Below are 22,298 nucleotides of genomic sequence, written 5' to 3'. Positions count from 1 at the left end.
GTTCTGCATAAATCATATCACTTCACAAAACAATTTCACATGTTTTCAACACTCGAAGAAGCGCCAACGCACCCCGACTAGTAAAACCCAAACAAAAACAACCTTGCTTTGGTGCTGTTGATGTTGCTGTCGCTGAGCGACCAGGCGTCTCCATGTAGTGCACTCAACCACCGCATCCAAACAAGGACACTCATTCTCTCCGACTGCGAGCGCATGCTCCTGCCGCTTACCGGTCCGGCCTTCGGTGGGTGTTCGTGCGCTGCTCAAAGCGCCGTTGTTTCGGCCTGTACGTCCCGCCGTCCGAGAATAGTTCGCTTGCCGAGCGCCTGTTGCTAATCTGCGCCGTGTCAGTCCGCTCGGAACCTTGTCCGCGGTCTAAGGCGGTTTGGCGTAGCGCGCTTCGAAGTAGTGCCGTTTCTGTGACAGAGCGCCTGTCTTTGTACGATTGCGTGTGTGTGGGTGTGTATACTATTTTTGTGTGCAAATTTTTTGTCACCAATTTGTGGAATTTGTTTGGAGAGGAATTTGTGTCTCTGCTGTTCGGTGCAGAAAATTCCAACTTCACACAACTGTCAGTGGAAAATGCTGTGAAAATAGAAAACGGAAAGAAAAGTATGCTGTGATGAACCTGCTTTCCTTTCAAACTGTGTGTGTGTTGCTGTGATGCTGTGAAAAAATTTCGTGCCAGACAGAACAGCGGAACGAGCTTGCTGGGTGGGTTATTTTTACTTGCCCACCGGCTCTCTCTCTCTCTCTCTCGGTGTCTCTCCGTTTCAGTTTGCGCGGTCCGCTTCAGTTGCGGAGCGGAAATTCGCGTGAATGAAATATAAATGTGTTACAATGGTGACACCTGTCAACGTCAGCGGGTCGGAAAGGGCTGGTGAAATGGAGAAAGGCCTGGTGAAATGAATTGTGCGCTTGCTTGTATGTGCAATCCGGTCTGTTGGTGCGTGAGCGTGAGCCGCTAAGCCAGCGAACAGCACACAAACTGCCCTTGGAGCGATCGTTACAGCGCCAACTGCATCAATTGCATAAAGTGCAGTTGTTGCCAGTTCGTTCCAGCCGTTTAAGTAGGATGCTGTCTCCCTGCGAGCTCGTGATTTCCCTTTTTTTCAGTCGATCCATTGCGCGCGCGTGTGTGTGTGTGTATTTCCCTGTCTCCCAAGTGTGACACACAAGAGTGGTGAAAAATTACCCGACGAGGTATTTACGTAAACCGAACTGCAACGGCGGGGGGGGGGGGGGGCGGTTGTTTTCGGTACAGCAAACCGGGTCGGGGTTCGCGCGGAACCGCTTCCGATGCGCTACGACGCGCTCCCAACCACACACGCGATTCTGTGTGCCCCAATGCGGGTGCGATCGAATGCTTCGTGACACATACCAGAGTGCCGGGCTAAATCGGTGGCCGTTGCCGGTGTGATAAAATTAAAAATCGAAATCTCAACCTCCGCTTCAGCAGACCGGCTGCTTGTGAGCAAGTGGACGACAACGGCAAACTCGTGGTGACAGTGGTTCGCGCGCACACAAACGTTCTCACACACACACAGAGGCGAACCGATACGAAAGCAATTAAAACCGGGCGAAACCGGCAGGTACGAGTGTACGAGACGTTGGAGCAATGGATTCAAACCGTAAATTCAAACGGAACGGGCGGCAACACGTGTTTGGAGTGCGCGGAGGGCATCCGCCAAAAACGGTGGTCGATTTTGCGGTGGTGGTTGCTTTCAGTTTTGGTGACAGTTTTGAACATTGCGGTGACATGAGCTTCCAGCATCTAAATTGGTGTTGGGATATTTATAGGATCGATTCTGTCATAGTAAATTTCAACCAGTGTCGGGAATGGTTTCGGATAGCTTCCGCAAAACCTGATCCCCAAGTGCTTCTCTACTGCAACCAGTGTATCAGTGCAATCCGTGGTGTGATTCTAATAATCTTCTTGTGTCCTTTAGATGACGTCTAGGAATTGGGTTATCCAACATCATTTTGAATGGGGGAATTGTAGGGAAATACGATGTAGGGATGTACCCTCTCTCTTCTGCTCTATATGAGGTCCAACGAGTACTGTGATTTGGAACAGGCTCGAAACGTTAGAAGCGTAATAACTCCTCAGGGCAAAGCTTCAAGGCCTGTTATTCAGGTCTTTATGGTTTACGTCTCTCGATATAGTCACCTTAGTTTGGATCTATTAGTTCAGATTGCCCAGATGCTGAGCAGTTGATCTGTTCCAAACTATTCGTTTCCTGATCCTATTTCTCACCATGCCCAAATATGATTCACTTTTACATCTCTTTCGCTCACATTCCCAATTTCCGTATGCAGTCCATTCGGGGCTTAGGACCATGGCTTAGGACATGTACAATTCTTGACCCGCTTCCATTTTCCATTCTTATATTGGGACTTCCTTCAATCTCAATGCACAATCTTCACAATATCGTGTCAATAAACATTATTCTACTTCTATTTGACGTGACTATAAATGTGGAAATGCCAGCCTATACAGGCTTTCCAGACTTATTTAGTACTTAGCCGGACAGTCAATCCCTGCCACTGCCACATTAAGTCACTAATACACTAATTCACAGTTTATATGTTCTTTAGCAGTTTGATAATCACTGCTTTCCTTCACACATGACAAAACCATAGTTGTCGTTTTTCGTCCAACGCATACATGGATGAATCACTACGTCGTGGCTGAGTGTGCAAGAATACTTACAGGGCCAAAGATACCAAAATTATCCAAGTAGTCCGCATCTAACAACAACTCACTAACCAACATCCTCTCACTATAGAGTCAAAAAGATACGCTCTATAGTGCGACGATTGAAAATGAAGACCTTTTTGTTAAATTTTCTATAGGATCTTGCATTTTGCGTCGTTAGCGCAAGCTAAGGGCTTAAGGGAATGTTTTCTTGCTGTGGTAATAAATAGGTCACGGAAAGCCGAGCCCATTAGTAATGCAGACAGACCTTGACCGACAACGGTTGTTGTGCCAAAGAAGAAGAAGAAGTTCCTGTCTGATGGTTTAACGCGAAACAGTTTGACCGCTCTTTTGCTTCCAGCTTCACAATCCTTGGGTTCAAATCTTCGCTCCGAAGATTGAAGAAAAAGATGAAAAGATGACTACTTTTTCACATATTTGGTGAGAATGTGCCACTGGTGAAGTTGTACATAAGAAAGTTTAAGCTGTGCAAGAGTTGCATAGTTAGAGCCTTCGTCATATTTAGATCTAAGGCATCATTGATAAAAGTAGGTTATGGAATCATCAACTGGTCGACAGCATTCTCTATGTCAGTAAATTTACTTCACCAATAAATTGAGGCGATAAATTGACTTCTCCAACATGAATGCTTCTGACCGACGTATAGAACAAACCATGTTCGTTAGTGACATTAGTAGTTGAGATCTTTAGCTGCCTCTCTTATTAGCGAGATACTTCCCATCCTTGTAAGGCATCACTGATTTCTAGAATGTCCACATTTTATCCAATCCTGCCACTATCGAGCACCTTCTTGCCTACGGTATCGTATGTTTGCCGTATTTAATTGATTCGAGACACATAGGTTGGTTCAGCCGTTTCTTCAGAGTATCTACTATTGCATATCTTCCATTTCGATAAGTTCAAACTGTTGCAAAGCCTGGCGCTTTCTTTTTCCGTTTTATTTGGTGGCACAAACGAACTCATTTGCTCGTCCTACCGTAATCGTGATCTAAGCTATCGGCCAATCTGGGACTTGATTGGTGTACCCCAATCGCAGAATAGTCCTATGTATAAAGCTCACCTCTGCACTCCTGGCGCGCATGTTGTTAACCCACACGGCCTGGTGACTTAAAGCAATTAATATTATTGCTTGTGCATATTGTTCTTTTACCTTCCTTTGACACACTTCCTTTTTTTTGCCTTCCAACGTTTATTTCTATCACAACGACACCCACCACAGCAGAAGCAGAGACAAAAAAAAAAGATCACTTCTCACTTGCTTGCCGGCTTGTTTTGACGTTAATCACACTGTCACACGACATCATCATACAGGCTACTGCGATCGACGACGACACAACTAAGCTACACAAAACCATGCAGCACACAGTTGACCGAGATGCCAAACTGTGTAATTTTTGGTGCTGTGTTGTGGTGCATCGCTTGCTTTTGTGCGATTGGTTGGTGCGTGGCAAGAATCGAAACAGAATCCTAATAAAATCCGCACTACATCCAGAAGAAAATTAGCTCACTGGACTAATAATGTTTGTAGTCTTCGCGTCATGAACGCAAATGCAAAAAGCCAACGAATTGTCTGCGATGCAAAAAGAAAAAAGAAAAAGACGAAACGAAGGATAAGTAAATATTTTATGTCAGCAGATGCGCTTTCACACCGACTCTTTGATGGCTTTCCTTCTCGGAACCGCGTCTCGGATGTCGGGGCTTGTAGTGAGGTACACGGTACGGGGTACATCCGACAGACGCGGGCGGCTCGTTATACTCAGTGTTGGCTTGGGTTCGCTTAGGATGATGATTGCTAAATTGTAGAAAATTGATAAATTTAGAAGCGACGACCTGTGCCCGTACACACACACAGAGTGCGCACGGGCGCTCTCAACGCTCAATGGTTGGTATTCCGTTTTTTCTTCTTATTCTTCTTCTTCGTCTTCTTCGGGTTCTGTGTCTATATGACACCCTCTGCCGCTCATGCCAGTGCTGATTATGAAATTTATTTGCTTATCCCGCTGCCAGGGAAAAGAACACCAGGTACACAGAGAAAAAGGGGGTTGACTTTGGTTACACCCACCGGACTGCGAGCGCGTGTGTTTTGCATTTTTGACAAGGCAAATTGCAATTGCAGGTCTTAGTCTGGAGAGTACCGTTGACGGTCGCAGTGGACGGACATTGAGAAGAACACGTTTGGCGGATGATGGAAATTTACGACACTCGAAGATTGGCCCAGGAGAAATGGGTGAAGGTGTACTGACACAGCTGATTTCAAGGCGATTCAAGACTGCCAGTTCAAGACCCAGCTAGTGGTCATTGAAAGAGGTGAAGTGGAACGTTTGCTCCATGCAGAAAAATGAATTGGCTCATTTCACCAGATTAATTGCCACCGTGGTAGTAGTAGAGCACACATTTCTTGGACACTGTTGAAGTGTGGAGTGGGTTTAATTTTTTGCAAAGATTTGAGTCTGTACAGCTGTGATTAGGTTGTTTTTTGTTTTGTTTGAATCTTCAATGTCTGTAGGATGTCTCTTCATGTCCAATCATCCCAAGATGACATTTTATTCTGAGCTCAAACAAATTAATAGAACTGAACGCCAACTAGATCAAGTGTGCTCCAATTCACGCAAACCTAAACTGCGCATCTTATACGCAATGAAGCGTCCGCCAGAGCAAACGAAGAGACGCTAAATCAATTGCTACCGAAATAAATCTTGCTAAATTTACACAAAAAGGCAACAGTAGGCGAAACAGTGGAGAAGTATAATCCTCCTGAACCTAGCCTTGATCGTTCAGAAGTCAGATTACAAACCACATAGTACAGTGAGAGGACCGAATTGGACCTCGAACGTTCCCAAGTTGTCACATCAAAGCGATACGGCGATCTTCCGTACGGCATCTCCCACATCGCTTGACGCTTGTTTAATTTCACGACATTTGTTACCTCTTCTTTTGCTGTTGATCGTTACCGAAACCATCCAACTCGCAAATCTAGGTCAGGAGGCTTCACCAGACGGTCAAGCATAGATAAAGTGTTTTAGATTTTGGCGTTGCTACACTGCTGAGGGTCGGCAACAGCCCGATCAAAACTTGCCACAGGAAGAAATGGAGGAAAAGTCACTGTTCGAGAGCAAGCACAGCCTCTCGCTAAAATGTGTCCTCTTCCTATTCTACGGAGGTAAGTGCTGCTGGTTTGACTACTTCCCGAAAACTATCTCCATATGACGCACTGTTTTGGTATCCTCCATTTAGGCTTGGGATGTATCTATCCCTTCCTCCAGTCGAACATGGCACAGAAGGGCTTCGCTTACAATGAGATCTACTCGATCTCGATCATTATTCCGCTGGCGGCACTGCTCGGCCCGTTCGTGTTCGCCCTGCTCGTCGACAAGTGGGCGATCGGCAATGCGTTCGCGTACGGCAAGCGGTTGCGCATCCTGACCGCCATTACGCTGATTGCGTCGATGGTGCTGTACGTGCTGCTAATGTTCGCCGTGAGCAGGACGCCACCGCCCGACATCTGTGCCCCGCAGGCCAGCTTCCTGTGCAATCGCAAGGGTGCGTTCATCGTGCAGGAAAAGTGTTCGGACAATGGCATCTGCCACGATTGGGCTGCGGAAAAGGTAGGTTATATTGAAGATCGGATGATCAAGAGAATCATTGTTAAAGCTACATCGTCTTCTTGCAGACCGGTTTGCTGAACTTGGAGAACTGTACGTACACCTGCCAGAAGGATAATCAGTTCGAAAGCACGTGCTATGCGCGCCATGCAAAATCGGCCCAGATGGCGGCATGGCTGAAGGAACAGGAAGATTCGCAGGACGATGACGAAGGTGCGGTGCTAGATCTGGGCAGCGGTCAGGGTACGATCGAGCGCGATTCGGACGGGGATGGTATTCCGGACAATCTGGATACGGACGACGATAATGATGGTATTCCGGATTCGCGTGATCCAGACTCGAGCAACGATCTGGACGGAGACGGTATCCCGAATGAGCTGGATCCGGATGACGATAATGACGGCATTCCGGACGATAAGGATGATGATGATGATAACGATGGCATCCCGGACGATCAGGACGTGGACGATGATAATGATGGCATTCCGGACACGCTCGAGGGTAAGGCCAAGTCGAACGATCTGGACGGGGATGGTATACCGAACGATCAGGACGATGACGATGATAATGATGGCATTCCGGATGCGGAAGATACGGACGATGACAATGATGGCATCCCGGATGATAAGGATCTGGACGATGACAACGATGGTGTGCCGGATGCGCTCGAGGGTGTGGCCAAAACCAACGATCTGGACGGTGACGGTATACCGGACGATCAGGACGATGACGATGACAATGACGGTATTCCGGATGCGGAGGATGATGACGATGACAACGATGGCATACCCGATGCGGAGGATGTGGACGATGATAATGACGGCATTCCGGATGCGCTCGAGAGTACGCCGCGTTCGAATGATCTGGACGGTGACGGCATACCGAACGAGCAGGACGATGACGATGACAATGACGGCATTCCGGATGCGGAAGACCCGGATGATGATAATGATGGCATAGCGGACGAGCAGGACGTGGATGATGATAATGATGGTATTCCGGATGCGCTCGAGGGAAGGGCCAAGTTTAACGATCTGGATGGGGATGGCATTCCGAATGATTTGGATACGGATGATGATAACGATGGAATCCCGGATGCGGAGGATAAGGATGACGATAATGATGGTATTCCGGACGATAAGGATGTGGACGATGATAATGATGGGGTACCGGATGCGCAGGATCGATCCAACGCGAACGATCTGGACGGGGACGGTGTGCCCGATGCGGAGGATGATGATGATGACAATGATGGCATTCCGGATGCGGAAGATGCGGACGATGACAATGATGGCATTCCGGATGCGGAAGATCCGGACGATGATAATGATGGCATCCCGGATGAGCTGGAGGGTCGCCCGGTGACGCACGATCTGGACGGTGACGGTATCCCGGATGATGAGGATACGGACGATGATAATGACGGTATTCCGGATACGGAGGATGACGATGATGATAACGATGGCATCCCGGACTCGGAAGATGTGGATGATGACAATGATGGCATTCTGGATGTGCACGATCAGAACCAGCGCAACAAGAACGATCTGGACGGGGATGGTATCCCGAACGATGAGGATCCGGATGATGATAATGACGGGATTCCGGACGAGCAGGACAGCGATGACGATAACGATGGTATCCCGGATGCGGAGGATGATGATGATGATAATGACGGAGTGCCGGACAGCCAGGAGACGGTGATCGTGCCGACGGCGATCGTGTGTGCGGATGCGGATGAGGAGGACGAGATCTGCCACACGTACAGCGAGGGCATCATCCAGGTGAAGGCCACGTTTGATGCGCACAACGAGAAGGACGAGGGAGATGAGTGCAGTTATCCGTTGGGTAGGTATCATTGGATTTGTTCTGAGAGGATGAGGATCTTTCAACTGGTGATCTGTTTTTCCTCTATTTCAGATGGTTTCAGATGTCCGTTGGATAAGGCCTGGGTTAAGGCACAGCCGGCAGGATGCAAGCCTGTGGTTCAGTGTGACATTGCCGATCCGTACGAGGAGAGCGAGAGTCTTCTGTACGGTACGACTTGCGATGGTGTAAGTATCTGTGAAGACTCTCTGAAGTTTTGAATCAGTTTCTCATGAGTCTCTATTCTTCAGGACGAAGACAACGACGGTGATGATGATGAGGGTGACTCCACCTTCTACTACTACCTGTCGATCCGTTCGCTGCTCGACTTCTTCCTGCTCAGCGCCCTCACACTGCTCAACACGATCATCGTGATCGTGACGCGCGATCGCACCACCTCGGGCGTCGCCGACTTTGGCCGGCAGCTCGTCTGGGGTGCCGTCGGTTGGATCATCTTCTTCAACGATGACTACGAGCAGCCGTACATGCTGTTCGTGCTGCTGTACACCACTGCCGCCGTCATCCTGCTCAGCCCACTCAAGATGGACCTGTCGCCGCCGGAAGAGTGGTGGCAGCTGCGCACCGTGCCGCAGAAGTTCCTGTCCGTGCCGGCGTGCCGCAAGTACTTCCAGCGCTGCTGGCTTCCGTTTTTGGTTGCGATCGGTCTCGGCTCGATGTGGAGCGTGATCGACTCGATCGACGAGTCGCACATGACCAACCTGCCCACCGACGGCGAGGACGGGGACGACTCGAAGCAACAGTCGACCGTGTTCCAGACGCTCGTACGCACGCTGCTCCTGGCCGGCGATCTGCTGGCCATCCCGGTGCTGATCTACTCCCGGCGCATCATCGAGGTGTTCGGCACGTGCAAGATACTGGTCGGCGCGTTCCTATCGCTCGTGCTGCGCTTCATCCTGCTCGCCATCCTGGACTACGCGCTGTGGGATGTGGTCGAGGACTGGCTGCTGCCGACGACGCTCGGACTGACCTGGGTCACGCTCGTGCTGCACTTCCGCGAACTGCTGCCGCGCAAGGTGTCGGCCCTTGCGCAAGCCCTGCCGGTGGTGGCACACTTTGGGTTCGGGCGCTTCTTCGGCGCCCTGATCGGCATCGAGCAGCACTACCATCGGCTGGAGAACGATTACGAGATCATTGCGGGCGTCCTGTTCGGGCTGACCATCATCAGCGTGGTGCTGTACCGCTACCGGGAGATTGTGCTGAACTATCTCGGCCAGTACATACCGGCACTGAAGCCGGGCGAGTCGAATGGGGCCGCCACGAAGGCAAAGGGAGAAACGAACGTTTAAACAGCTCAGCGAGGGGCGTATGTGGGCGACGATTACATATTAGGCCAGAGGGAGGAACAGCCAGGAAGAAAATTTGTTAAGTGTTTTGCTTTAGTTGCCAAAATTGTTACCGTTAATAAATAGTTTAACGAGGTTTTAGCGCCTCAGCCGTTTCTTTCACACCTTCTTTGCTGCGCTGTGGTCATCACCGTCACTCTTGCGAGTTCTTTCTTTCTTCCAACCACTCAGCGAACGCTTCATAAACGAGTTCGAGTTTCAGCTTTATTTTTTTCCCAGTTATTACATGCAGTTCAGCTCTTCTGCGCGGTTTACTTCAGAATCGGTAATCCTACACATCTTACATAACTAAGCTCAGCTTAGAGACGTACACATCGATCGCAGAGGGGGGTTAGTAGGTACTAGATGCTACCTAGCGTTAAAATTCAAGACAATGTTGTCAAATGCGATATACTTAGGGATTATTATTGTACAAGTTTAGCTCTAAACGAATTTATCGGAGCACGAAGGCGTCACAGATTCTTAAATCTTGCTACTCAAAGTTCAGAGAAATGGAAAGGGAGAGAGAGAGAGATAATGGTACATTGTTACATTACAGCAAACCTTAATATTTATGGCTCTGAGTTCAAATTACTGGAATCAACTTCCATCGAGGATGGGGCCTGTTCGGCCAATTCGGGAGGCGTGGTGAACAGTTCATCCGCTTCGCTTTCTTCCCTTTCGTTGGAAGAATTATCCGCGGCGGCTTCAACCTTCTTCGACACAATACTGTTCACTACCGGTGTAGCGGTTGACGACTCAGACGAGAGCTCAGCAGTGGACTGTGATGGTGGTGGTAATTGTCCTTCCTTTTCGCTGCCACTATCCGTAGCTGTTGGTTTGTTGTCGTTTGTTATGCTGCTGCTGTCAGCTGATATTAAAGAGGAATCTACCACCTCCTCCTCCGCAAGTTGCAGCTGCTCAGTGTTTGGGAGATCTTTAGCTTCCTGCTCCATTCCCTCCGACGCATCCATCTCAGTCGATTCTTGTCCATGCGAACTAGACGGCCGTTCTTGTTCCTCAGTAACGTCCATCACTTCGGCATCGTTGCATGAAAGCTGCCCGTCTTCCGTGTCCATTGGTTCAGAATTACTATTTACAGGTTCGGAAGAGGTTTTCGCTGATACGACATCATCCTCACCGGAGACTATTTTCTCGGCAGGTTCACACCCTACGACTTCAGCTGAATCGTCCGGTGTCTCCTTCTCTTGACTTTGGAGCTCACTAGACCCGTCAGACGTTGTGTCTACGTTTTCCCCAACAACTTCCTCAATCTCTTCGGCAACTTCCTGAACCTTAGGGTTGTCTGTGCTTTCTTCCTTGTTATCACTTACTTCTACTCCTGCTGTTTCGGGTTCGGCAGGGTCTGTCATCAACGATTCGTCGATTGACTCATTTGTGCAAATCTCTGAAATCTCTTCTTGAACAGTGGGCTCGCTATCCTTGTTCGATGCATCCACGTCTTCCTCGGTGGCACTCTTGTTGTCGGAACTCTCGGTACTGCTCGCATCCAGATCGATGATAGCGCTAGGCTCAGCAGTAGCTTCCGATTTTTCCTGTTGTTTCGTGGTCACCGATTCGTTTTTGGTAGCTGTATCATCTTCCTTCGTAGACGCATCGTCACTCTTCTTAGATGCATCTGCGTCTTCCTCCGTGGCGCTTTTGTTACCATCACTTTCGGTACTGCTAGCGTCCAGATCGATTACAGCGCTTGGCTCAACTGCTTGTTTTTCCTGTTGCTTCGAAATCTCTGCTTCATTTGTGCTTCCTACAGTTTCACCCTTCTTTGTCTCCGATGGCAAACTGGGCTTATTTTTGTCGCTTTCGCCCGTCTTCGGTTCGGAATTCTTTACGGATGAAGACTCCCCAGCATTGCCATCTTTATGTGTTGCAGCCGAATCTGGAGCGTCGCACTCTGCACCGAACTGTATGTCGGAGCTGTCGCTGTGGTAACTATCATCGGCTGCATCCATCAGGTCCAAAACTTCACTGCTGCTTTCCTTGGACGACTGTTCCATATCATCCGGCAGCGATGCCTTATCTGTACACGTCGTTGCATCATCGGCTTTTTGGTCGGATGCGTCCAGCTCAGCGTCAGCAGATTTATCATCCGACAGTGTTTCAACTGTATCATCAGCAGATACGGTTGTTGCGTTTTCTGCCGCTTCCTTGCCTGCCTCAGACTTTTCAGTGGAACTGCCGTTTTGGCCTGCGTCATCGGAATCTGTTATCTCGATGGATTCGTCCTTTTGCTCCGACTGGGCGTCTTTCTCGGTCGCTGCGTTGCTACTGGCATGGATGTCTAGCAGTTCCGACACTTCCTTGTCGGAGATTTCGATCATTTCCACCTCATCTTTGTCCGCTGCGCCTAAATCGATGTCTTCATTTCCAGGTGATGCAACTTCCGCTGCAAGAGAAGCACAAATGCACACAAACGTATTGGATTAGATTAGAGGAATGATGATAAAGTGATCTTTAGATGAGATGGATATGGATTGCAAACAGGATTTATGCATCCTTCATTTATAAAGGGACATCCATTAACTACGTAACGCTGATGCTAGTAGCTTCATTGCAACCATGCTGAGGGGTTTTATTGTTTTTTTCATTCCTAAATCTGAGAACAACTATTTCACAAACATTTTAATACTTCGGGCATAATTGATATTACACATTAATCCCGGACATTCTTCACATTTTAATAGCTATTTTCCATCATACCCAGAGTAACACCGTTTTTTAATTTTACATCATCAATGCAATACTAATGTCAATTCATCAAGGAATGTAAATTGTGTGGGTCCTGATTACAGTTTAAATAAATAAATGTTCTAAACGATCACCGGCAGTGACATTCTTGTTAGATTTTCTTGAAACCGTCTCCATTCCTCAATTCCTCCATTTGATTCAAGATACCGTAACAATTTCAACCTTTTTTTGACGTTTCGGATCATATTCTTTAAATTTGCTATTAGTTGTTTTAGTTGCTCGATGAAACCAAATTCAAAAGAAAGGTGATCAACTCGATTTATATTGATTGTAACAAATTGAAGTTGCGCAATAATCTATGAATTAAATGTTCGTAATTTGAATCAATGCAGTAGTAAATTCAGTGTAGTGATGCGCTCTTTGGAGCCCACCCACGACTCCGATCCGACTTCGGCTTTTGTTAGTCCGATTTAGACTCCGACAAAATCCAAACCACTGTTAAGCAATACTGCAACTAGTTCCGCCCGGAGTCAGAGTCGCCCGAAGTCGTCCAAAGTCACCCGGAGTCGGAGCCGTCCGGAGTCAATCGGAGTCGTTGGAGTCGTTCTGAGTCGATTGGAGTCGTTGGAGTCATCCGGAGTCATTGAAGTCGTCCGGAGTCGTCCGGAGTCGACCGAAGTCGGAGTCATTCAGAATCGCCTAAAGTCTAGAGTCATTGGAGTCGTTCGGAATCGGTTGGAACAGAGAAACAAAGGCCTGTATACGAAGTGAAATGCCTGATCACAAGCACATTGCACCGGCCGGCTCCTGTTAACTCCGACCGATTCCGATTCCGACTCCGATCGACTCTAGACGACTGCAAATGACTCCGAACGACTCCGAATGACTCCGACTCCCAACAACTCCGAACGACTCCGAACGACTGCGGAGAATTCTAAACGGTTCCAAACGACTCCGGAGTTATCGTGCGCGGACCTACCTTCCGGAGTCAATCCCAAATTTAAAGGAGTCGAATTCGAGTCCGGATTTTTGGCATTTGGAGTTTATAAATTATAAAAAACAGGGTTTTTTCTATCCATCGTATGACACTAGCATTTGTGTAAACAAAATGGTATGAAAGTGACAGTGCAACATGATCACCAAATTTGTGAACTCTTTAACAACTCACTTGCTCTGGAGCAACTCAACATTTGATGGAATTATAATTTCAAACAATTCGACATTTCGTTAATATGTCACTAAAATCGACGAAAACTCTTTTTTAAAATATTGTTAAATTCAATCAAAAGAGACATTATCGGTTAAGCCTTCACTCTGTCAGAAAGGGGTTAGAAAACGCCTTATTCTAAGTTACGTAATATATGGATATTCCCTCTCGATTAGTATGCTACCGAGTACAAACTATACTTTGTGATGCAAAAATGAGACAATTTATTAGCCATTTTCACGACACCAATACAACGACGAAATGAAGTGAAAAGTGCAACAAAATCACATGAGCTGGTGTTGTTAGATGCAAAATTAGTGCAAGCGGCGCGGAGATGAAAGGCAAGCTAATGAATGTCACTTACGCGTTTGTGTTGCTGTGAGTTTGTTGGGCAGCGCGCTAACGACCGGACCTTCCGAATCGGTCACCGAATTGTTTGCCTCCGTTTCCATCATTTCCATCGTTTCGGTGGAAGACGACAGATTCCCGGTGCCAGATGAATTCAACGCTTCGATCGTAACCTCAACGGTATTGTTACTGTCCTTGTCGCTCGTGTCGTGGCTCGCGTTCTCATTAGATCCTTCGCCGGCCGGAGTAGCAGCAGCAGCAGCCGGTGTTGTCTTTTTCGGTGCAACAACAATTTCCCCAGCAACAGCAACATTATCAGTATTGGCAGCACGCGGTCCTTCCTTGTCATTTTGCGCCGGTGTCTGTGTCTGTCCGGGTGTATCGCTTACGCCAGTCACCTTCCACGTAACCACAATCTCACCCACCGTTAGCGTGTTGGCCGGACCATCCTTCGGGGCCGCCGGTTGCGCTACCGTTTTGGGAGCTTTTTTCGCCGATGATCCACCGGCGGCGCCCTCGGTGGCCGCCTTCTCCTTGCCGGCCGTGGATGCCGCCTCATCGTCCGAGTCGACCTCGATCACCGTCGTGTTCTGCTCGATGATCTCGCAGTCGTCGTCGTCCTCGCTGTTGTCGTCCTCCGGGTTGCGGTTGTTCACCCGCTCGCCCATCATCACGAAGTCGGACTCCTTGGTGAAGCCCATCTTCTTCACGTCGTCCACGCACCGCTCGTGCAGCGTCTTGAACCGCCCGATCCCGTACGTCATCAGGTAGGACAGATGGATGAACAGCTCCTTCAGGTCGCGCAGGTTGCGTATGTTCTTGAACGAGTTCGAGTTGGTCAGCGAGTAGATCTTGCCGAGGATGTGGTGGCAGATTTCGGCCCCGGCCAGCATCTTCGCCTCGAAGTCTTTGCGCGCACTGCCGAGCGGCGTCTCCTCGTGCGGTCCGTTGACGAGCCCGCGGAGCAGCGCCAGTATTGCCGGCTGCTGGGCGTTGCCGGCCGGACTGGGAGGGGCTTGCTGTACTGGGACCGGTACGACGGCCGGTGCGGCACCACCGGCCGCGGGATAAACGATGCCGCCGGCACCGGGCGCTGCCGGTCCTACGTACATGCCCGGTTGTGGGAGCTGCTGGTGCAGCTGCTGTTGTTGCTGCTGCTGCTGCTGCTGTTGCTGCTGTTGTTGCTGCATTCGTTGCGCCATCGCGCGCTGGCCAGTGGTGCGCTGATCCATACGCTGTTGCATGCGCTGGAACTGCTGCTGGTACTGGTCGTTCTGCTGGGCCATCTGCGCCATCTGCATTTGGACACGCTGCTGGTGCTGCATTGCCTGCTGCCTTTGCACGTGCGTTGCCGGCACGCGACGCATCTCCTGGCCGTTGCGGACAACCATCGGCCCACCGGCAGCACCGGGTGGCACCGACGTTACGTTGTTGTTCAGCAAGCGATTGCCCGGAATGGGGCCCGACATGCCCGGCGCAACCTTGGGCGGCTGTACCGGCGATATTACCGTCTCGGCAGCGTTCTGTGCACTCCCGTCGGCCGTCTGCTTGCGCACCAGTATAAGCTTCCCGTTCGGCAGCCGGTAGGTGCTCTGCTGGGAGGCCGCCTGCAGATCGATCTGGTAGCCCTCGAACGTGTGGTACATCGGTGCGCTGCCGCCCGTCGACTGGCGCGGTGCCGTCGACGACACGCGCACCGTTTGCGGTCCCACCTGCTCCGGGTGGTCTAGCGGGGCCATCGAAATCCGGCTGCCCGGTACGCTCACCGCCAGATTGCGCGGTATCGAGTGGTGCAGTATCGCCTTCTGCTTTGGCACGTTCACCTTCGACATCGGGCTCGGGAGCGCACCGTTGCCGGGCATCAGCATCGGAGAGCCAGTGGCCGGATCAACGTATGGGGCCGGCTTCGGTGCGATCGGCACGAGCGGTTTGCCGCCGACGGTAACGATCGGCGGACGGGAGGGCGTTGTCTGCGGCTGGCCAACGGTGGGCCCATCGTCCGACAGCATGCTCATAATATCCGGCGTGCAGACCACCTCATTATTGCCCGCCATGCGCTTCTTTTTCGCCTGCGGGGGCCGTGCCGCCTGTCCACTGTCGCTGTTTGGGGTGGAGGATTTCCGCGGTTTCTTCGAGCCCGCTGCCTTTCCGCTCGAGGACGACGTTGTGACGGAGGAGCCGACCGAGCCGGAGGAGGATGCGATAGCAGCGTCCCCTTGGGCATTGCCGGGTAAGGCAATGCCAGGATCCACGTCCAGCTGGCCGAGGATGGAATGTGCTAGGGGAGGAATGCTCACAACCGGTTCGAGTCGAGGGCCGCCCTCCATGGAGCCTTCCCGCTTGCCGCTCACCTCACCGTACGTGCGCTTGGCGGCCGTTTTCTTCGTCGCGCTTACCGGCGATGTAATCATTGGCGCTGTCGCTGTCGCATTGACCGATTTGCGATTTTGGCCCTTGCCCGGGCAGCACGTGGTGCGGTCCTTCTTCATCAGCGCGCTAATCACGTTAGGCGATAGATCCTGATTCTTTATTTCCCTGTTGGGTGTGACAGAGGGATGTGAAAGAGAGGTTTAGTCGTGTTGTTGCAAAAAAGAAACCCCCCGAAGCTTCCCTCCAGAACCGATATCACTTACTTTTTCTGCTTCTCGATAAAGTTTTCCAGCGCCCAGTGCTGCGCCCGCAGGTGCCACATGATGCGCGGTGCGCAACCGAAGCAGTGCCAGTTTTCGTTGCGCACAATGTCCTGCACGCAGGCCCGCGACAGATTGCGCACGATGCAGCTCTTGCAGAACACGTACGGACATTTGGAGCAGCAGAACACCTCGCCGCCCTGGCCGCACCAGCGGCAGTACAGCTCGCTGCCGTCCTCGCCCTTGTCGAAGTCGCCGCTGTTGTAGAACGCGTGGCAGTTCCGGCAGTGCGTGACGCGCAGCACCGGATGCATCCGGATGACCGCCTCCGACACCGGGGCCGTCCCGATGTGCGCATTGCAGGTGGTGCAGTGTATTCTGCGCTCCGCGATCTTGCTCACGTTCGGGAAGGCGCGCATAAAGTACTGCCGCTCGTCCGGGCTGGTATCATTCTCAAACGATAGCCGGAATCCTGTGAACAATGGGTAGGGAGAGAAGAGATTTATTTAATTACAGTGACATCTTGGCAGGAATTTTATTTTGCGATCAAAGGAGGCCGTCCAGTCTACAGATGCACTTAAATAGAGACTACACTGTATTAAATCAAAGATATGATAGCATGAGACCACTTCTGAACAAAATGAACAATCAACTAAAATAATTTACTGTTGGTTGTGCTTTTTTTTGGCACGCACTGTGGTTATATAATAGACGCGTCCGGCTTCTGCTACAAAACCGGACGTGGATCGTTACTTATCTAGACCCATTCTTTGCTACAATGGACTTTGCGATTAGCTTGGTAAAAGAAACTCGAAAAAGTCTTTTTATACCCGAGATGCAAGGACACAAAAAGGAAGGAGATTTTTTTTTTACATTGACACTCTTCTTCTTTTTAAGCTTTAATGGTTTCTACACGTATGAACGCAGCAAACAGCACACTCATATTGTTGTCATGCAATTTGACATTTTTACAAAGCCCACGTAAGTTGTTCCGTACGTACGTATAGAACACGGACGTAAAGGAATCCTCTGTAATAGTTTGTCCCTTATCGCTATAGGATATTTGATTCTCTAACTCGATTACAGTTGCGTCCAGAATATTTACTCAATTGCTGTTAGAATGTTGTATTTTGTCTTTAAAATTTAGTAGAGAAAATCTATAGAGACAAACCGTGGCTATCGCAGTAGGCGTCAAAGCCCAAAAGTAGAAAGATGGTTCTAAAATACGCTTACAATACTGGAACGGACGCCAAACGATAAAGATTTTTTTTTTATAGCAGGAAAAAAGCACTTAAAATACCAAAGATTAGATTTAATTTATTTGTTTTGTTAATGTTGTAGTTCGAATAGATTTTTAAAGGTTTTAAATTATGTTTTCAAGTAATTTAAAGTACATCAGAGAACCATTTTGCATTACTGGAGACAGAATAATTTTGCATTGAATTTGCCAAAACAATGAACTTAATTCATTTTACCGAAAGGGATTTAATGCACTAAACGACTGACTGAAAACTAATCCCGTATCGAACACGAAGCTGATTGCATGACTAATGCTCATCTACACGTCACGTTTCTATGGCAACAACGAATCTGCTTTTAGAAGTGAGATATTTTCATCGAAAATTAAACTTTTTTTGCTAAACAATATTCAACTTTAACTAAGGCGTGGTCCCACGGTATATTCGTCAACTCGTACCACTCAAAAACACGTCCGTCGTTGGTTCAAACCTCACATGGACCATCCGTTCCTCCCCCCCTTAGAGAAGGATTGGCCTTCGGGTTGCGTGGTGTTTAATAAGTCTCGAAAGCCTGTATAGGCCGGCATGTCCACGGTAAGACGTTTATACTAAATAGAAGATTCAACTTGATGTCGTCTCGATGACATCAACATCTCGATAGCAAGAATGGAATCCTGTAAGATTCACGCATACAGAGAGTGACGCTCCAGATAAGAATCGTTTCATGACAGGCTTTGTAGAAGCGAATGCGTTTACCCATGAGAGTAATGCCGCTCCACGTAATATAAAAAACATAAATTCTGTGATTTAAGTAAAATTCATTTAAACAATGCTACGGGCGGAAATTAATAATTGATTGGCTTTTAAAGTGGTATGCTTTACTGTGGGATTGCAATAGGTAGCTGACTGTTCAAATTGTATGAAAGCGCCTGCATAGAAAACCGGTTTTCGAAAAATTCCCCAAAATCTCATGGCCTGAAAAAATACGCATCAATGCAAAAACGTGCCAATTTCTATGCACCAACTCAATAGTTGGCAGGGTTCAATTAATTTATATAAATTTCAATTATTGAATTCGTACTGTAGTTCGTATTATTTTATCGATAGAAACAAGAATATTTTATCTCCTTTCAGTAAAAAAAAAAAGAATTTAAAATTACTGTTACAATTTGATATGAAAAATTAAAGTGACCAATGCATGCTTATATTGTATTTAGAATTCTAAAGATGCGAAATGCAACAAAACACTCACAAGAAAGGAAAATTCAACGAAATTAACAAAGCAACCTTTGCGTTATTGGGTACAAGATATTCTACTACCCCGGTGTTGCCGTTTTTTGTCACACACTGTATTTTTTGCGGGAGCTTTGTTTTGCTTGCTATGAGCAAGGACCGAAAAAAGTTTGCCGAAAATAAGAACAAATCTATTGCTTTTCCATTGTTGCCACCGTATTTCAGCACAATTGCACCCGCTACAACCTCCCCGGTGGCACCGTGTACGAGAATCTTATCACCCACTGTACTTGCACATCGTCCGTCCCACTGACTTACCGTCCTCGTCGTAAAATTCGGCTGGCATTTTGGCGGTGTCAAAAATTTCGAACTTTTCGTGCAATTTCCTCTGGCACGGACGCGGATCCGGTACACACTCGTGGCGCCAACGACAATTAGCTTCAGGTTTAACGCGTTGCCCACTGTTTTCAAAGCTAACACACAGGTGCAAGCAACTTTTGCCAGGCGCGTTTTTTTTTCACTTACTGCACTTCCCAAGATGGTGCTCGCTCGGGGAGCGTCATGTACGGAAAGACATTTTATCGAGAAAAAACTGAGCGCTTCGATCTGCTCTGACGCTGTCACAAATACTACGCCGAATTTTATTACAAACCATTCCAGAAGGCGGAAAAGAGAAAAAAACAACCCTGCTGTGTGCTTTGTTTACGGGAGCGACAGAGATGCGTGACCGCAGAAGGCGGCTGTCAAGATGGCGTGCGGCTCTCACGTTTGACAGATGACAGTTGACTCATGACAGCTGCCACATGTCAGCCGCGATGCCATCCTGCCTGTCATCGTCACTCATCTGTTTCTGGTTTGCCTAATTTTGTAATTTGTATCTTATTTTATTTACTTTCTGTACTTTCTACAACTGATAACATATATTTAGCTAGTTGTTGATCGTTATATGCATTTGAAAGGCATTCATATGAAACGTTTACCATCATCTGTTACATAACCATAGAAACGGAATTTTCAACCGCCAGTGCCATGACACATCAACAAAAGTCTGGGTATACAGTATTTACGATCTTTTGCCCTTTATTAAGCAAAGTAAGGTTTTTATTTAAGTTTTTGGATTGTAAGTGCCATTTGAAATCAAACAATAAGAAAAAAAAACAAAAATTCTTGCTTTTGCTCTCTGAGTTCCGTTTTGTATTCATATCCCCCTATGAGTGGCAGTCACCGAGACAAAGCACACCAATACTGTGTGCAAAAACAGGTAACGATTGTGCTCCTGTTCGTGTTCACAAAAGGATAGAACGACCTTGAGGCATAGCATCTATTCAATTACCCTCACTCACGCTACTTCGCACAACAACCACATGCGTATGAAACTGGGTAGAATTTTCTATTGGGATTATCCCAGATGGGGTACACACTCGCTATTGTAAAGCAAGTTACCAAAGAATATGAAGGAAATGAGATAGAAAGTGGATACATACAGTATATAGTATATACAGTAATAGATGTTTAAAAGCACTAGATAAAAGATAAAATATTTTTATCAAATATGTTTGAACATAAAAGTAAAGTTATTCTATTGCCTGAATGTAAATAAGAAGGCAAATATCACTTATTGAATACTTATTTACTTAATGCTTCTCATATTTTCTGAGCTCCATGGATTCGTTACTATCTAGTATATTTGGGTAACCTAAATAATGCACCAAAGACAATTTCGTGTTGAAATAAGCAAATTGTTTTAATTTGTTTGTAAAATTGTAAAAGCAAGAATTTTGAAGGAAATCCAGTTTTGACGCTGGCAGCACTGCCTAACGTCATCGAACGGGAACTCATTTCGGTCACCATTTTGGATAAACAAATTGTTCTTTGGGGACTAGATGAGTTACCTCATTTGACGTTTGGGCTCAATAATTTGTTATTGTTTTGTACAAGTATCTCGATTCGTCTTTAAATTACAGTAGAACGTCGATTATCCGGGGGCGGATTAACCGTTGGGCGGCTTAACCGTGCGCATAAACGTGACAGCTATTCAAACATACGGCGAAAATTTGCAGCGATAGTCAAGTAGGCAATCAATTTTTTGTGCAGCTCTGTAGTGTCTAGTGGTATTTTCGAAATTCATTTTTGTTCATTAACAGTTGTTAAACCTATAGTTATTGATTAAAATAATATTCTACTAACGATTGATCGATTATTTCAATGTGAATTAATCATAAAACTAGTGAATTTTACAATTTTTATATGAATTTGACATTTTTTGGACGATTATCCGTGCAAATCGATTAACCGGCAACCGTTCGGTCCCGAGGTGCCCGGATAATCGACGTTCTACTGTATGTTTAAATTAAATTACTTTGTTCAGATTGTGTAAGGGATTGATTTTTCGTTTTTTTGACAGCATAAAATCAAGGAGTTGAACAGATTCATGTGTAATTTTAATTCCGATCATGTACAGTTCTTACTTACCGAACTACGATTGATTGTTTTGAGTTCAAGAAATTGCCATTTTTGTCTTTACAAGATAATTCGTTAGAAATGATGTGTTTTTTTTCTCTTGCAACGAAAATGTTCCCGTGACATGAGTTTGAAAATGTTTTGGGAACATATGTTGCCAAATCGTATGGACGAGCTGTCATATACCCCGGGCCTAAAGCGTCCCATTCCTGAGTTGTGACTGCATAACAGAATAAGACATAATGATGTCTTCTTCTTCTTCTTCTTCTTCTTATTCTTCTTCTTCTTCTTCTTCTTCTTTTTATTATTCTTCTTCTTCTTCTTCTTATTCTTCTTATTCTTCTTCATCTTCTTATTCTCATTTGGCACAACAATCGTTGTATGTCAAAGCCTGGATGTATCATTGATGAGCTTGCCCAAATAGCCAGAATTGCTTAAGCAGCTCATTTTGGCACGCTAAAGATCGCTGCTCTAATTCGCCTTTTGCAGTAGATAAACAGCATCAAAGTTCTATGTGGGTCTTTCAAACAGCGCCAAAGCAGCTTCCTTATGCCACGATGCCAGGGATTATTTTTCTTTGTGTTTTATTTTCAAGCAAGCGTCATCGATGAAATAAACAACAAAATTTGTTTGGTTTAAACACGTATGTATATTTTTAAATCTTTTGTATTGATGAATTACACAAATTTTTACACAATTTACTGATAATTCACAATCGCTTCACTCTATATTCATTCTTCAAGTAACGAATCTAACTTGTGCAGCAGCAATGAGATTATTGCCGGCGTCCGTCTTTGACACTTTGACAAGAGCCACCTTGAACCGATGTCATGCATTAAAAAGCTATAAAGTTCCACCAAGTTCAGTACCCTTTCTTAACAAGCCTTCAAGTTCCATCATGAACCCTACGCATAGTGCTAATCAGCCGCAAAGTTCCAAAGAG

General features: G+C 47.2%; 2 protein-coding genes across 5 annotated transcripts; one reads left to right on the top strand and one right to left on the bottom strand.

Moving 5' to 3' along the window:
* The first annotated feature begins 307 nt into the window (after positions 1 to 307).
* Positions 308 to 9,653, top strand: LOC3291425 (dentin sialophosphoprotein). 3 transcript variants are annotated; one of them, XM_552497.4, is made up of 6 exons: positions 308 to 459; positions 5,697 to 5,879; positions 5,954 to 6,324; positions 6,390 to 8,169; positions 8,242 to 8,375; positions 8,439 to 9,653. In XM_552497.4, the coding sequence occupies exons 2-6, from the start codon at positions 5,807 to 5,809 to the stop codon at positions 9,492 to 9,494; spliced, it is 3,414 nt and encodes a 1,137-aa protein (XP_552497.3). In that variant the 5' UTR covers positions 308 to 459; positions 5,697 to 5,806; the 3' UTR covers positions 9,495 to 9,653. The 3 variants fall into 3 exon arrangements, with proteins under 3 accessions (XP_552497.3, XP_061510383.1, XP_061510384.1); XM_061654399.1 differs by lacking the exon at positions 308 to 459 and adding an exon at positions 691 to 714; XM_061654400.1 differs by lacking the exon at positions 308 to 459 and adding an exon at positions 1,072 to 1,203.
* An 82-nt stretch (positions 9,654 to 9,735) lies between these two features.
* Positions 9,736 to 19,668, bottom strand: LOC1280894 (uncharacterized). Of its 2 annotated transcripts, XM_061654397.1 has the most exons (4): positions 19,214 to 19,668; positions 16,428 to 16,896; positions 13,811 to 16,329; positions 9,736 to 11,937 (listed from the first exon to the last, which is right to left on the bottom strand). In XM_061654397.1, exons 1-4 carry the CDS (start codon positions 19,239 to 19,241, stop codon positions 10,103 to 10,105), a joined length of 4,851 nt encoding a protein of 1,616 aa, XP_061510381.1. In that variant the 5' UTR covers positions 19,242 to 19,668; the 3' UTR covers positions 9,736 to 10,102. The 2 variants fall into 2 exon arrangements, with proteins under 2 accessions (XP_061510381.1, XP_061510382.1); XM_061654398.1 differs by lacking the exon at positions 9,736 to 11,937 and having other exon boundaries at positions 13,647 to 16,329; positions 19,214 to 19,647.
* Positions 19,669 to 22,298: the final 2,630 nt, after the last annotated feature.

The sequence above is a fragment of the Anopheles gambiae genome, chromosome 3 (genome assembly GCF_943734735.2).
Source record: "Anopheles gambiae chromosome 3, idAnoGambNW_F1_1, whole genome shotgun sequence".
NCBI classification, from domain to species: Eukaryota; Metazoa; Arthropoda; class Insecta; order Diptera; family Culicidae; genus Anopheles; species Anopheles gambiae.
This window is presented reverse-complemented; position numbering and strand designations above follow the sequence as displayed.